General features: G+C 40.1%; 2 protein-coding genes across 5 annotated transcripts in view; both read left to right on the top strand.

Moving 5' to 3' along the window:
- LOC124155896 (adhesion G protein-coupled receptor A3) overlaps nt 1-4199 on the top strand; it is a 37455-nt gene extending 33256 nt beyond the window's left edge. For all 4 annotated transcript variants that reach the window (XM_046530074.1, XM_046530076.1, XM_046530073.1 and 1 more), the window contains 2 exons: nt 963-1067; nt 1678-4199. In XM_046530074.1, coding sequence (XP_046386030.1) covers nt 963-1067; nt 1678-3856 — 2284 coding nt within the window. In that variant the 3' untranslated portion in view covers nt 3857-4199. The remainder of the gene's footprint in view (nt 1-962; nt 1068-1677) is intronic.
- Nucleotides 4200-6569: 2370 nt separating this feature from the next.
- Nucleotides 6570-16038, top strand: part of LOC124155024 (MORN repeat-containing protein 4 homolog) — a 55219-nt gene continuing 45750 nt past the window's right edge. Inside the window, exons 1-3 of the mRNA XM_046528769.1 lie at nt 6570-6662; nt 9217-9409; nt 11797-11906. Of these exons, the coding sequence (XP_046384725.1) occupies nt 6650-6662; nt 9217-9409; nt 11797-11906 (316 nt within the window). The 5' untranslated portion in view covers nt 6570-6649. The remainder of the gene's footprint in view (nt 6663-9216; nt 9410-11796; nt 11907-16038) is intronic.

Raw genomic sequence — 16038 nt, 5'->3', positions numbered from 1 at the left:
AACAATTATTTGTGTCTAAACATGGGCGGGGGAGGATTGTGTAAATTTCTTGTTTTGTAGATAATAACCCTGTAAAGTGTGTTGTCACAATTTGATATTCTCATTTTCCTTCAGTTGATTTTGGGTAAATAATAAATATGTAAGGGAATTGAGCGTTTGGGTAGGACTACTAAAAGTTGAATTTTACAGAATTGCTATTCTTATCTGCTTTATGTGTTTGCCATATTTCAATCATTGTTATATCCATTGGTAGAGATACACTTGAATCCGTTATTGGGTGGTGAATCTTCTCAGCATTTCAAGGAATCTTGTGATGTATTTTCATTTAAAGTTAGAAGTATTTCCCAGTATCTATAAAAAATGACAGTATGAATAAAACTCTGAGTTTTGGGTCATTTGAGTTTTATTCACTGCATTATAATAGATGCTGTACAACAAGGAAATAGCAAATGAGAAAAATAAATATTCTGTTATTATTTTAACATAATCCTTGTCTTGGCAGAATATTGTAATTGTAAAGTCATGGATGAATATAGTGTCGTGGCAATTTTTCATAATCATTCCATTGAAGCATGGTCAATGAAGTGGCACTGTTCAAGGAGAACTTTGTGATTAGCAGTTATGAAATTTTTTCTACCTATTTTTCTAACTCAATGGTTTCTGGTACCATGCTATTTTTGATTCTCAATTGCGTGTCTTTTGATATAGTAAAATAGGTAATTATATTTAAAATAATGATTATCTTAAGTTAGTTTATAATTAATTGCAAAAAAATAATCAGCCCTGCATTATGAATTTACAAAAAGACAACGTCAATGGCCCTCTTTCTCTTGCCTTTTCTTTAAAAATTATGTGTTAGTATTATCCTCCTCTGACCTGACTAAAGTCACCACAAAAATTTTATGCTTGACATTTTTTTATCAGAAGAATGACTGGTCCCTTGTTTTTGTTCTCTCTTTCAGTCTAGGAATTCGGCAGACTGGACACTTCAGATTATGCCAAGTTGTTGGTCTTCTCCTCCACTATCTCATACTTTCAGCTTTATTGTGGATGGTGGTGACACTTAGGTGAGAATTCAACATTTGATAAGGAAAAATAAACCATCATATCAATTAGTAATTCATATTAATTAAATTATACTAATGATTTATAAATCCATCCTCACTCAAAGAATGCCGAATATGTTTTTCTGTTTGGTAGAATAGGATATTTACCACAAGCGAAACATTTGAGAAAGCTCTCACATAATCTTATTTGATTCCGCAACTGCTGGTTAACTTTTTATTTTATCAAGTTTGTTCTAATGGTAATTCAAGGAAGAATATCTTTTCTTCCATATGTTTAGAAGTTTAAAAAACAGTCTATATAATTAATGTAGATTGCAACTTTTTGTAAACAATTTACTGTTGAATATTCATGTTAGTACAGAAAGTAAAAGCAATGGCAGGTTACTCAATTGTTTATTAGTATGGCAGATTTTGATTGTAAGTCTCATCATCAGGATACTTTGTATCAAAACTGGTCGCATCAATGAACAATTCAAGAACCTGCCATTGTCTTTCCTTTCTGTACTATCATAAAGGAGTTCCATCATGCTTCACCTGGCACAATTGAATATTCATGTTGTCTTCACTTTGAAGAAATATATTGATTTAGTGTGTGATCATTTTTTTTCAGCAATATGTACAAGAAGTTGACAAAGTCTGACAGTTTCGATGCTCATGACGATGAACCTCCGCCTGATCACCCTCCAAAGAAACCAATGCTTGGATTTTATCTTGTTGGCTGGGGAATTGCTCTTATCATCTGTGGAATATCTGCTGCTGTCAACAAGCGTAGCTACGCAGGCCAACAATATTGTTTCCTCTCTCCGAATCCCAGTATTAGTGCAATATATGTGCCTGCTGCAGGAATTCTATTCCTCATATTCATATTCTCACTTCTTATTTATTGCATCACATCTGGTAATCACTCTGACTCAAGTGGTCAATTTTCTGTGGGTACTCGAGCAACGGAAAACATTGATTTGGAAATGGAGGAAACTAGCAGGACGGTAGAGAATCGGACTGCTCCTCCGGCACCCTCTGTCACTCCATTAAACACTGCCATTCTGCGACGTGTTGATGAGGATAGTGAAGAAAATGATGATGACCTTGAGCACTCCCCTCACGCCCAACTAGGGTCTCACATGGCTCTCCTCCTCCTCTTCTTGCTGGTGTGGGCATTTGCTTCTCTTACCACAATGCCATTCTACTCACCTCCATTCTTGCAGGCTCACGGAGAAGCTGTTTTCGGAGTGCTGTATGGAATTTTCTCTTCTGCTCTGGGGATTTTCATTCTTGTCTTCTACTGTGTCTTGAGGTGTGACGTCCGAAACTGCTGGGAGGCATGTTGGAACGGAGGAGAAATTTTGGTTGGGCCTGCCAGTAGGACAAGGGGAGGTCGGTGTTGTCGCAGTAGGAGTGTCTCCGATGCCGGAGCTGTGAAGCCTGTTGGGAATATCGACTGCTCAGCCAAGCAAAATGGGGTGGTATCCGTGTCTCAGTGCCCGAAGAGTATGGGTAATATGCCAGGTGGAATGGTGCCAACTTATCAGGTGTCTGAGGCTGCAGCTCGCACCGTTCATCATTCGGGAACAGATGACTCGACCAAATCGCTTCGTCTGGCAGGAGCACTGCCTGGGCCTCAGCTGCCCCCACCATCTGTCCCTTTCCCTCCTCAGGGAGTGGCTGCCCACGACAGTTCCACCAGTGGTCCGGACATATCGGTCTTCTACAACCCTCACCAGATGGGGGTGGCAAGGAAGTTCTTCCGGAGGCAGAGGCAGATGAGGCACGGTCGTAGGGGCATGAGTGGCAGCGACACTGCATCGCCACCTTCAGTGGCCCGTAGGAGGAGGGTTATGGCTGCCGGAACTTCGGATGCCGACAGAGGGCCCAATCAGGCCCACAATCATGCTAGTCCTGTCAAAGAGAAGGATGCAAGCGCATCTTCTCGAGCATCACCTGTGAGGCCATCAAGGAATCCAAGTGAGAGAGCATCAACATCAAAGTCTGGCGAAGATGCTCCCGTGGAGTTGCCCAGTGAACGGTTTGTTATTGGTGCGGAGGACGACCAGAATGGGGTGTGCACTGTGAATTGCAGCTCACCCATCGAGGAAAAGACTGAGTGCAGCGAAGTGAGCGTTTTGGAGATGAGGGTGTGTGGGAACGGTGAGGAGTCGTGCTCCTCTCCCGGGATCATCGCTGGTTTGGCTGCACGGGAGGTGCCCGGAGCCGTGGCATCAGAAAATCCAGATTCAAAGACTGGTAGTGGGGCTAGGTTGACGGGGAATCAGTTCTCGTCAAGCTTCGAGGTCGATGACGTGCCGGCAGAGTGCACATCTTCCGATTCAGGATGCAAAACTGAAAATCGAGACGAGGAAGCGAAGCATGGGAGTGACTCACCCGTGGAAGGGAGGATGCACATGCCTTTCTACGGCTGTAGTGGTGGCGAGAGCAAGGAGATGGAAAGGCACAGCACAATGCCCATCAGGGGCTCTTCGGACTCTGAGGTGGAAGCTCCCTGTGTTCGCAATGGCAATAGAGTCTTTGATATCTCTGGGGATTTTAGATCCCTGGGAAGGACCAGAAAAAAGCATTTTGCGGGAGATTGTCATGGTGACCGCTGTCTCCCAGATTTTATGTATATAACCCCAGAATATATGGATGTTCCCCGTGTTAGTATTAGCGAAAAGTCGGAATTACTGCCAGAATCTAAGCTGAGTGAGGGTAACAGTGAGTTGGATAGTTTCAACAGTGAAGAAGAAATTCTTCTTGAAGATTCTAATGTAATGAAGAAGGAGACCAGTGTTTGACAGTCAGAATAATTTTGACTAATTTAATGTTGAGCTAGTTATGACCGCTAAATAATACTGTGCCCTATTTTATTTCTATTTGTGTTGATTTTTGTATATTTTGTATGTATTTGTGTATACAACCCCCATGTGTTCATGTGGAAAAATCAAGAACTGATATATGAAAAGGATTTATTGTACAAAATCAGATTTTTGTGGCCATTACAATTTTTATTTTATACTTTCATATACTTTTTATATGAATTGTGAGGGAACAATTTTATATCATTTTCAAGGTTTTGCATGAAAGCAGCCATTTTTGTGTCTTATTTATTCCAATAAATTTATTATTGCTTAATACATAGTTAATGCGTATTATTGACAGAAATTAATGGTTGTATTAGGGTGGTATTCAATTAAAATTTTGCTTAATGTATACAGTTATGATTTCAGTCATGCTGGTATAAATAATCATACTGTAAATTAGGAGTCTTCAATTTTAATATTGGTTTTCAGGATCTTCCAACTCATTTAATATTTTGCCTTCTGTCTATATTACTCAACTTATTTCTATTATGGCATGCTTTTAGTTTGCTTTGTTTGAATAATCTTTATTTTCACCTTTTGTGCTTCTTATTTGAAGAGTACTTCTTCAACTCGGTTTCATAAAAGATATTCTTCTCTAATCAGCCTCATTCTTATAAAAGAAATCATGTTCTTGCCTATTTAAGGTACAGTTGCAGTAAAAAGTTGCCAAATTTTTATGAAGTGATTTAGTTTTTACAACTAACTCCCAACGAGCCTCATTGTATGGAATTTGTTTTTAGTTTGTTTTGCTTGCATGTGTGCTTCCTCCCTAGAGAATATCACTTGAACCTCAGAGGCATTGTAAACTTGGCAAGAAAAGATTTTTCCAAGCATTTCAGAGTGGGGTGCATGACTTGTGAGCTTGAAGGTCATGCATCACTGGGTAACTCCTTGAAAAAATTATTTAGGATACTGCTATCCTCTGGAATATGTATCTTCTTTTAGCTAGCAGTACCTATGACGTTACATTGCAACCTCTCCCATTTAATGTAGATACCTCCTTCAGTAAAGAGTGGGTGAGCGACAAGATCATCACTGGCCTTAACTTATCACAACCAATTTTCCATCACATGCTGATTTGTCTGGCGAGGATATATATAATGATTTTTAAGGATCTGCTACTAGCAATGTGTTCCCGCTACCTATTAGCAGCAGGCACATTTACCTTACTTGGGTAGGATAAGTTATTATCCTCCTATTTTCAGTGGGGTCATGGGCATCGGAATGGTGGGGTATTCGAAAAGTGATAATTCATAGACTTTTTAATTCAGAATGTTGGATAGGTAGCCGGTTTGGCAGAGACCTGAATTGTTTGGCTGGATTAACATCATAAATAATTAATATTATATTTTCCTGAACAAATTTTTTTTCTTTTATATTTGGCTATCAGATCTGGAGTGTAGCACTTTACAGTGCATAAACGTGGACACTTAGGAAGGAGGACGAGAGAAGACTGGAGGCATTTGTAATGTGGGTGTGGCGAAGAATGGAGATGGTGAAGTGGGTGGAGAGGGAGAGGAATGAAGAAGTGCTGGACATGGTGTGTGAGGAGAGGCAGCTTTTAGATGAGACACGGAGGAGGCAGAAGGTATTGATAGAGCGAGTACTAAGCAGGGAGGGAATGACAAAAACAGAGTTAGTGAGCAGAATGTTGGGTAAATGAGGGTGAGGAAGGAAAAGAATAGAATTTTTAGAGGGAATGAAAGGGAGTAGGCCTTACTGTGAACTGAAGAGGGAAGTGCTTGATGGAATTGGGGGCTCCCAGAATTCTTCTCTAGCACTCCATGGAAACCTACCTTGATCAGTGGAATACTTCAGGTAATTAATAATAATATTTGCCTGTGAGTCTCAAGAGCTCATCAATAAATCTGATATGATTCTGTGTTGGTGAAACTAATGTATGGGAGTATGTACTTTATAGGAGTAATTGAAAGACTAGCTTCGAGAGGCAAAACTACGTGATAAGCATTAAGTCGAAACTTATTGAACTTTGAAACTGATTGTAACAAAATTGACTAATCCTACACAGTCCTTTAAAATTATACCAAAACATACAACACTCGAGAAGAAATTAGAGAAAACTGGAATTGAACAAGCGCACGTTTTAACGCATATCATTGTCCTCAAATGCAGTGCTTAATTCCTAATATTTTAAATCCTAATTAGGTACCGGAACCCATACCGACACATTAAATCCACACGATTCTCAAATATAAGCCCCCCAAAGATTTCCGATTTTTTAAAACTTGAAATAAAAGTTACGATGAGGTATCAGGGTATACCAAATATTTAAAAAAAAAACTATGAAATAATTAGACACGACCCAATTTTCCTTGATAGGTGCCATACGCCGTTCCGGCCGAAATAAATCACAGCACATATGGGAAGTAAATTACATTCGTACATTGATGATGTGATCGCACTAATAACCACACGAAAGGTGCCACCAAGGTAGAGATGTCGACGATGTCCACGTTGATAAAGGGGGTGATAAATGGTTTCTATCACCGTGGACGATATCGGGATGTCGGCTACCCGGGCGCGCAAGCAGCACAGCGCAACGATAAAAGAGGCCACCAGCGGCGCTCTTTTTCCTAATTGCATTACGCCCCTCCATTGCCTACTTCATTTCTATGGTTTCCGACGACAGAAAACTCGTTGGGATGTCAGCTCTGTATTTCCTAGTGCATTTCTTCCTGACGTCGATTGAGACGGAATCCGCTGAAAATGGGTGATATGGGTAAGTACTTGTATTACTTATCCATAGATATTCGAGGGTTACTGTTTGAGCAACGTGAAAACTTTAAAATTTCACTTATACTGGTGTAACTGCTAATTATCGTAGATGTAGTACATGCTACATCTATTTTACCCGCCAATAATCTTCTATGAACAATTATTTTTTTGTCAGTTCTCTAGTGTTGGTTTTGGCGGATAATTTAAATGAGGTGATCTGAATGCCATATATATGAGGGAGCAGAGTACATATAAAGTTTTGACCTTCATGTCGTAAAAGACTCAATAGGGCCGAGGTCTTGTCGAGGTCTTCATTTGGATCAAGACGACTCTGAATATCTGCATTTTATTGAATAGTTGGCCTTTGACAATATTTCAAAACTAAATGTTGTGGCTCTTTTGTGATCACATGAAATCGTCGTCGATATCTTGTGTGTGTATGTGTTCATCATCACCAGTCTACGATTCTAAGATTGGTTTGACGCAGCCATTCCACTTGCCTTTTCATAGCGACGTATTTCTTATTGTGTTGACGGGATTATAAGTTCAATTCGTATGTAAATATTTGGCTCGAAAGAATAATTCAAGTTTTGTCAGACTTGTATGTAGTGATTATTTTCTTTTGGATGTTTTCATTTCGGGGGTGGGGCAGGTGAGGGCTGATGTTCATTTGGAATGGGGTGCATTTACGTAGAATTTTTGTGGGAAGGGAATTTTACTTTTGGCAGATACGAAACTGCGCCTGCCGTAAAGCGGTGGGGTGGGAGGTAATGGAGTGCCCCATTGCCTCCCGCTGGCGGGTACCCTGTTCTCTGGAGGATTAAATAGGTAATTTGAACGCTGTGTAAGGGCGCGGAGAGAAGTTTTGAACTATTTCTTCCAGGCCCCGATCGGGGCGAGGACTGATTGCCTCGTTTGGAACAAGTACTTACCGACTCTGTATTTTTCCTTTGTATTCGTTGTAGATGAAATGCCCCGTTTGACCATCGCGTATTCCGATGCAATTTTGCATTTTGATAACCTTATGCACACAATTTGGCAGCCTTTTGCAGTGTAAGCAGGTATTTTTAGCAACTTTGAGACGTATTGCCTCAAGTAGTGGCGGATCCAGGATTTCTTTCTGAGGGGGGGGGGGGGGGCAGTGGCGCCGACTCCATGGGGCCTGAGGGGGCCCCAGCCCCCCCCCCAAAAATTCGTTACAGATGTGAGGAATAATGTGTCAGGCTTGTCGATTTTCCCCGGAGCGTCCAGATATCGAGATTTGAGTTATCAGGGTTCTAATGTTGATCATATGACTCTTCTAAAATGCTTAAAAAACTTAAAATTCACTACTTATAAAAAATTGAATACATTGATACTTGTAACCAGGGCGGTCCAGGGTGATTGGGGGCCCTCGGCTGGAGCTCATAATGGCTCTCCCGGCCCGGAAATGGATTTTGACGCAATTATGGCTCTCGAAAACCGGATAAACCTTAATAAAAAGTAGCAATTTTGTAACAAAAAACACCATTAAAAGTAAAAATTTCACAGCGTATAAAATTTAAAGGATTGTGTTTCCGCTATCTATTATTTAGTGAATTTGTTCCTTGAAACTACTCTGGAATCCAAAAAATCTCATATAACCAAGGGCGTACCCAGGATCAAAACCAGGGGGGGTATGCATGGTTGTTTAAGTTATACAAAGGTGAATGAAACCAACATTTTAAGGAATCTATAACAGCACTGAATCAGTTTTTAAAATTATTTACTTGAAAAAAAATTTAGTTACTTATACCGAGGAATTATTTATACTCCTCTCTGCTTATACCAATATCATTTTTCGTGGGTTTCGTCCTGATTTTCCTTACAGACTTGAGATTTTTGCTTCTGGGAGGGGGGGGGGGGAAGCTGCCCCCTCCTGCCCTTCGCTGGGTGCGCCCATGAACATAACCTTTTCGAGTAACCCTTTCAAAAACGCATCAAGTTCTCTTATATATTCAGAAACCTTTATTCTATTTTTTATATCATATTTTTACAGTGAGTGTGTTGTGAATAAAGCAACTAATGAATACGCGGAATTTCGTGATTGCAAAAAAACTTAGACTCAAGTTAATTCTCTTTTTTATTACACCTTTCATATACGCTTCACGATTGAAGCGAGTATTGTGGGACCCCCCTAAGCTCGGGGCCCTCGGCGATTGCCGACCAGCCGACTTGGCCAGACCGCCATTGTTCATGCTGAGCATTCTTAAAATACGTTGCTACTTCTAGCTTAGTACCTCTTCTCTAACTTTCGCCTAAATTCGGCCATATAATAAGTGACGTCATGGCAAAATTAGCAGTGCCGGAACGCGCTTTCCTAAACTTTTTTTTACCTGTGAAATACTACTCTGTGTTTCAATTATTTCAGCAAATATAGAATAAACAAATCGAAAAATATTTTTATTTTGGTTACGAATAATACTAGAAATTTTGAGGCAACAAAATTAATGACTATTATGTATTCTCTTAACCAGTGCCGGAATGCCGCGACGTTCCGGCACCGAGACACTTATGCATCTAATAATGTCTCTCCCTAGCACTCCCGGGGGTGGCTAAGACGGGGTCTTACCGCTGGGATGACGGCAGCATGTACGTGGGGGATTGGAACGTGCGAGGTCAGAAGCACGGCATGGGACACCTCACGCTTCCGGACGGCACGCGGTACGACGGTGCTTTCGACAGCGGCCTATGCGGAGGACTTGGAGTCATGAGGTTCCCTGACGGCGCCAAGTGAGTGAACATTTCGCTGCCTATCTACTATTCAGGACAGTCGATGGGGTGAAAAGCCAAGGGTAACAAGAAGTGATTTTCTTTTTAGTTACATACTTTCTGGCCGTAATAAATAATGCGCCCGAATATCCCTCCATTTGATGGTTGCAGATAAGGAAATATTAAGAATACTCACCGCTGGGTGAATAGTGTGACACGAAATAGCTCCTCCACCGCTGATAAGTAAGTGTCTTACCGACGAACCCTCAGCCAACAGCGGCATCGTATTAGTATGTGGTAGCATTAAGTGGCAATATCACCCTACGATGCTTTTGTGAACTACGATATATTGAACCGAGCGCGCGGTCAGCTCTAATACCATGGCAGTCATTTGACCGTTGAAGTCTTGGAAGCTAAATCTCATCCCATGTGCATGCATCGGTCGCCAGTCGTATTTGATGTTTGCGAGCCGGACAAGGAATTGTAGCATTTGAATAAAAAACTAGAAAACGCGAAACGAATTAATGGTTCAAGGGAATACACTCTGGGCTAGTATGTATTCGCTTCAAAGAACGTCACGAAACTACTACGTATTTCCCCTACCATACTATCTCGGAGTATGGTCCCTTGTATCTACTATAGTTCTCCTTGATATTTCTGTGCTGCCCTTTTTGGCGGAGAGTTTTTCCGTAAACCACCTGCTCAAGGCCGTAGCCAGAAAATATTTTCGGGGAGGGTTAATGGAATAGTAGACAAACATAAAATTATTTTTATAAGATAAATAAAATAGCGTATACGGTTAAATATACATATTTATTATAAACCCTTAAAGGAAAATATAAAAATATTATTACAAAATTGAATTTAGCCTTCTAGCTTTTATGCAGCGACCAAATGAATTAACTCCTCGGTGTCGATGGCAATTTTGCGGTCACTCAGGAGGCTCACAAGTCACTCACCTCTCTACTATTCACAGCACTATTATTTCACTCACTGCACTACAACTACACTCACTTCACCTACAAATTCGCTTAGATAATTATTGACTCAAGTCGCATTGGACTACTAGGTGTCCCTGAGCCGCTATATAATATCGTCGTGTGAGCACCAAGCGAGCATAAAGTATCTATTTAATTTTTGCCATTTCGGGGGGGCATCAATCCCCCTTGATCCCCCATGGCTACGGCCTTGCACCTGCTATTTCAGCGGCGAAACGAATTCCCTTTCTTATCCCACATTTCCGATTTTGCGGGCAGTGAGCGCTCTGACACGGCATATTATTATTTTTTCAGGTATAGGCATTCATTTATATCCCTGGATCTGCTACTGTAAGTCGCTCTGCCGAGAGTGAAATTCAGGCAGGGTCGGATTCGTTATTTATACAATATCATCATTCAGCTCAGTTGCTAAAACGTGGCTGGAGGGTTTACCTAATAGTGCACAGATTTGTGCACAACTTCGTAGAAGTGTTTATTTCGTGATAAATGCGAAAAATTATATTTCACCGCTTAAGTTTGATTGATCTACAATACCGTTTTAGCATGCAATATAATGGATATGATCAGGGGCGGATCCAGGATTTTTTTCTGGGAGGGGCACAAGCAAGGTCGTATCCAGGATTTTGTTCTGGGTGGGGCACAACGATACCTCGTAATACAAAACGAACGCAATCATAATTATTATTAACCGTATTAAAAATCTTGCATATTTTTGAGGGTTTGGGGGGGGGGGGGGCACGTGCCCCCGTGCCCCCCCCTGGATCCGCCTATGGATATGATATAAATAAATCAATTGTGGGTGCAGAATTGCCAAGGAGTATATAATTCGTAAAATATGATTACAAAAGATTTCAGGGAAAAGTAAGGGACATTACCGATAAAATGAATTGAAAACTTCTTTTATAATAATTTTTCTAACCATGATACAAAAACAAATGGTAATTTCCACACTATTTTATTTAACGTTGGTCGTTGGGTATTAAGTTAAATAGTGTGGAAATTAGAATTTCTGTTTTTATTATGGATATAGCAATATTCCACAATATCAAGCCTGAAACGATTTTACATAATTTTTCTAACGTTATGGACCGGTAGTCAGTCAAATAATGTTTTAAAAGAGACAAAAAAGTGTAAAATAAAATAATTTCGTGGCTTTCACTGCTGCGAGGTCAAATAGTTCCAAATTTTATTCGTTTGTCCCTTCATGTTGAGTGGAATTAGTATTTTATGACTTACAATTAGCTACCCAGAGACCGGCAATTACTATTTTAACTACCTTGAAAAAGTTTTGCGCGTCATAAAACTGCGAAAAATATTGGTCTAAGAGCTGCATTTCTAAGCATTGCTTTTTTCAGAAGGGAAACTGATCTCCTATTGCTATAATTGGCCATTTCTTTACCTCCTCCTCAGGTACGAAGGAGAGTTCATGCAGGGTTGGTTCCATGGGCATGGTGTGTTCTGGAGAGCGGACGGCATGAAGTTCGAGGGGGAGTTCCGAGGAGGTCGGATATGGGGCCTTGGTAAGTTGAGAATCATTCACTTCCTACACTAATATCCACCTATGAAAATAATACTAATCGGTAATCAATCGGTTCACCGATTTTAATTATATGGTGAATGATGATTTTATATTCAGATATAAACCTCACAATCCGGGAAATGGGGCGGGGCACAGGGGGCACGTGCCCCGGGCGTCAGATTTCAGGGGGCGGCAAAATTATAAAAAAATCATTCAAAAAGATATTCAATTTTTTGTTAAATTATTTAATAGTAATTATTGATTTATTAATTATTAATAAATAAAATTAGTAAAACTTCTTAATAACAAACATACAGTGAGTAATGTCAACTACCGCATCTCATAAAAATGCTTACCGATGCGTTATATTTTATTGGTGGGGAGGAGGAGAAAGGGAGCGAGGGAGGATAAGAAGTCAGTCACCGGGAAAACTCAGATTCTTCAGCGATGAAAATGGTTTGACGCTGATCTCCATTCATCTATCCTTATACAGCCTATACTCTTCGCCCTAAAATTTTTATATTTACGTATTTCTTCACCTTTAAATCCTTTTTAACTAATCCCATGTTACTGGCTCGTGGTCTTCCACTGCCGTTATTTTCCCCATAGTGTAATTGAAAAACGTAGTTCAGATGACGAGGTGAGAAGCCAAGGGGTACAAGTAATTTTTTTTATAAACAGAGTTAGGAACAGAAATTATGTAAAACAATACAAACGACATAAACTGGTTATTTAGTAGTGCATTCGATTTTCCACTCGGTGTCAGCACAGGAGAGAGACTCACTCTTATGGCCACCAAGTTTTTGAATATTTCCTCTATCAATTTATGTATATAACTCTGTTTAGAAAGAAAATCACTTGTATCCCTTGAATTCTCACCCCCTCAAATGATCCATGGACATAAGCGTGAAAAATCGAAAGAAATGAATCCAATCAAGACTCAGCATGAGTGTGTGGCATGGACAGTAATAGATGCTATTTTCCCTAATCAACATCTTCTTAGCTTAACAGCAACGAGATTGATTTGACGCTGATCTCCATTCAGTTCTGAGTATTTCTCCGTTCTTCTCTCCTCTATACCTTTCGCGTAATCTTTTCATATTTACCTATTCTTCACGATTTAATCCTTTGCAACTTACTTCATGTTACTGGCTAGAGGTTTTCCGTTGCCGTTATTTTCCCCGGAGTCTACTTGAAAATCGTATCACAAATGATCCGTGTTCGTATGCGTGAAGAATGATCGTGCGATTCAGGCTCTTATTCGGTGTAAAATGGCCCTCGGGAAATGTTACTCGAAAGTGTGTTTTTGGGGAATTTCTGATGGTCGCTGATAACTCTCATCACACGTTTATCGACGAATTTCAGCGTGGGTTGAAGTTTGGAGGGGGGGATGATTGAGGGAGAGAGTATGTGAAGCCATGGGGGTGCCCACGAAAACCGTAAAAGCGGTCACGAACGCCTCTGAGGGATGGGTTTGAAACCTTATTGATGCATCAGGAAGAAGAGAGCTACTGAGGGAACGACCACTGAGGACGAATTTCGATACTCGAGCATTTTGAAAGTAAAAAAAATAATGTTATTTCGGAGCGAATACATACGGCTCGGGGCTGTAGAAAGTTTATCGCCTGTGTTTTTTTTGAAACCACTTCGCGTGCCAATTCGAATCAAAGATGTGAGAAAGATGAAAAATATTGAGCGCCAAAAATACTGTGTGAAAGCCCGATTTTAATCTTTCTGGCTCAAGCGTTCTTTTTTTTCCTCTGCGAGTGCCGTTCATAAATTCTGCCGCAGTCATAACAGAGAAAAACAGACACCGCAAAATTCTCATTTTTATAGTCTGGGAGTCAAAGTATCCATTTTATTGCGGTTTCTCGACGTTGATGGTTCACCAATTATGTGGTGGAGCCGAGTAAAAAAAATTCGTCTGTTTGGATTTAGAGGTCTACTACGATCATTCTCATTTTTTGCGGTGTTATCTGTGATCTATCATTTGTGGTTATGCGTCTCACCAAATGTTTCGGGCGGTAGTCACTCTTTGCTTTCTCCTCCGTGCGAACTTTCGGAAGGGAATTTTTAAAATGGCGTGCTTGCGTGTGGAAGTAATTAATCTATTTAATCATCATCATCAAGTGATATTATTATCTCCCGGGTGTTATCTATGCTTTTTGGAGCTAATCTAATCGCAGAATAGTTGGAAGAGCTTTAAAGACTGCGCGTTCATATCGTATACTTGGCCCCTCTATCCTTTAGTATTCTGTTTTGGCACTAGAGTGCCTCGTTCTGACGCTTTTTTTCGAATTTGAATGGTCGGTGCAAGTTGTTATCCTGCATTATTATTACAGCTGTTATTACTTTTCCAAATGAATAGATGTAATGAGTCAGAATTCTCGCCCCATAAGTTTTAAAATTTCGCGGAAAATGGCAAATTTATATTTTCAAATATATTTTAACGTTTTGTATTTTTTATGTAGGTCATATGGTTTTTCTATATATTATCAATGTACTACTACCCGAAATGAATGTTTGCTTTTGGTGCCCGGATATGGGCCAGCAGACTAATGGCTGCCCCGATTTTTGTGTACAAACTATAGTTTAACAATTAATATTTTAAAGCGATTTGGGTATTTCGTTGCTGAGAACTTACCTCTTATTCAGAAATGCAGTAGAATGCTTCAATGTCCATATTCTTATCGTTTGCTTCTTTGAAATCACATGTCAGTTGCAATCGGAGTTTTAAAAATAGCCTTTATTGCAAAACTACCAATAACTTCATTTCTTTCGTTGTCGCTAGTGTCTCAGGATACACAATATGTCCGGAAGTTATTTTTAAATGTCATTTTTGTGTTAATGCTTTATTTTTGTGGCTCGCGGAGATTAAGCCGGTAGCTTTTAATTTCAATTGAAAATATGAAAGACCAAATTTTGTTCACCTCCCATGAAAACTGGAGCGTGCAACTATTAGTTTAATTTTAGGACGCATCTGAAGCGCAAGGCTTCGGTACTCGCTCGCCCTGCTTGCATATTTCTTCCGATCCTTTATATCCCGGAGGCGAAATTTTCGCGCGTCGGCATGACCAAAGTGATTTCGATCCTTCTGGAAATCGAAATCGAGGAAGGGAGAGTGGGGGACGATTTCCAAATGCAAATTCTCGTCGTGCGTACTGAATGTGGAGTACCTTCACGGTTGCGGATGTAAAAAATATTTACTGTTGGCCTCTTTGGTGACTGTGACGTTTCATGTCCGGAACTAGCGATGACGAATATTCCGTAATGTAAGATTAATTACGGTAGCCTAGAGGGAAATGCTGCTTAGTGATTTTATGCCCGTAAAATTTGTGAAGTCTGACCTGCCAGATAGCCCAGACTTTTTTTTTCGTTGGATAGTTGCGTAACACTGTTCCGGCCAATGTTCCGGCCGGATTAATTAAAGAAATTTACACGGCCACACCATTTAGGAAATTTATGGTATAAAGGAGAAGGATAAGATTAAGTCAGGTGGTTGTAGATCCTTTCCATTTCATTTACTGATACTTTCCAGTCAAAAAGATATATGTTGACGAATATTACCGTTCATTATTTGTATTCATACAATATTCTTAATTTTTTACCTTTTTATTATTGCTTTATTAGTCCTAGCTATTTGGGAAGAGGATTGGAGGATATGAGACGGTGATCAGAAGGAGATAGTTGTCAAGACTATTGCATATATGCATTGTTCTCGAAAGGATGGAGTACTGAAAGCTTGAGTTGAAAGAAGTGCTACATTTTACATTTTTCAGTAATATTTTCAGTCAGCTTTATTGTCATTTTGCTCGAAGATTTTTCTTTTTTTATGCCAGCTGTGGTTTGACTAGCGTCCTATCGGAGCTGTGATGAAACGGAGTTGTCATTTATGGAACCAGTGGGATGTACCAACAAATATTGTATTGGGTTTCCACCCGTTCTACAATTTTGTGCAATGTAGTGCTGTGATAATAGATACTTGAACAATGAAAATTCGTGGATATAACATCGTCAAGACTCGGTTGAATGCTTGGTCGTCTATTAGTTCCCACCATTGGCATCAATGGACAGAAAATTGAACGATGCGCTTGCAGATCCGGTGCGGCCCCTCCCATTTATTTTATCAAACT

Source organism: Ischnura elegans, chromosome 3 (assembly GCF_921293095.1).
Source record: "Ischnura elegans chromosome 3, ioIscEleg1.1, whole genome shotgun sequence".
Lineage (NCBI taxonomy): Eukaryota > Metazoa > Arthropoda > Insecta > Odonata > Coenagrionidae > Ischnura > Ischnura elegans.
This window is presented reverse-complemented; position numbering and strand designations above follow the sequence as displayed.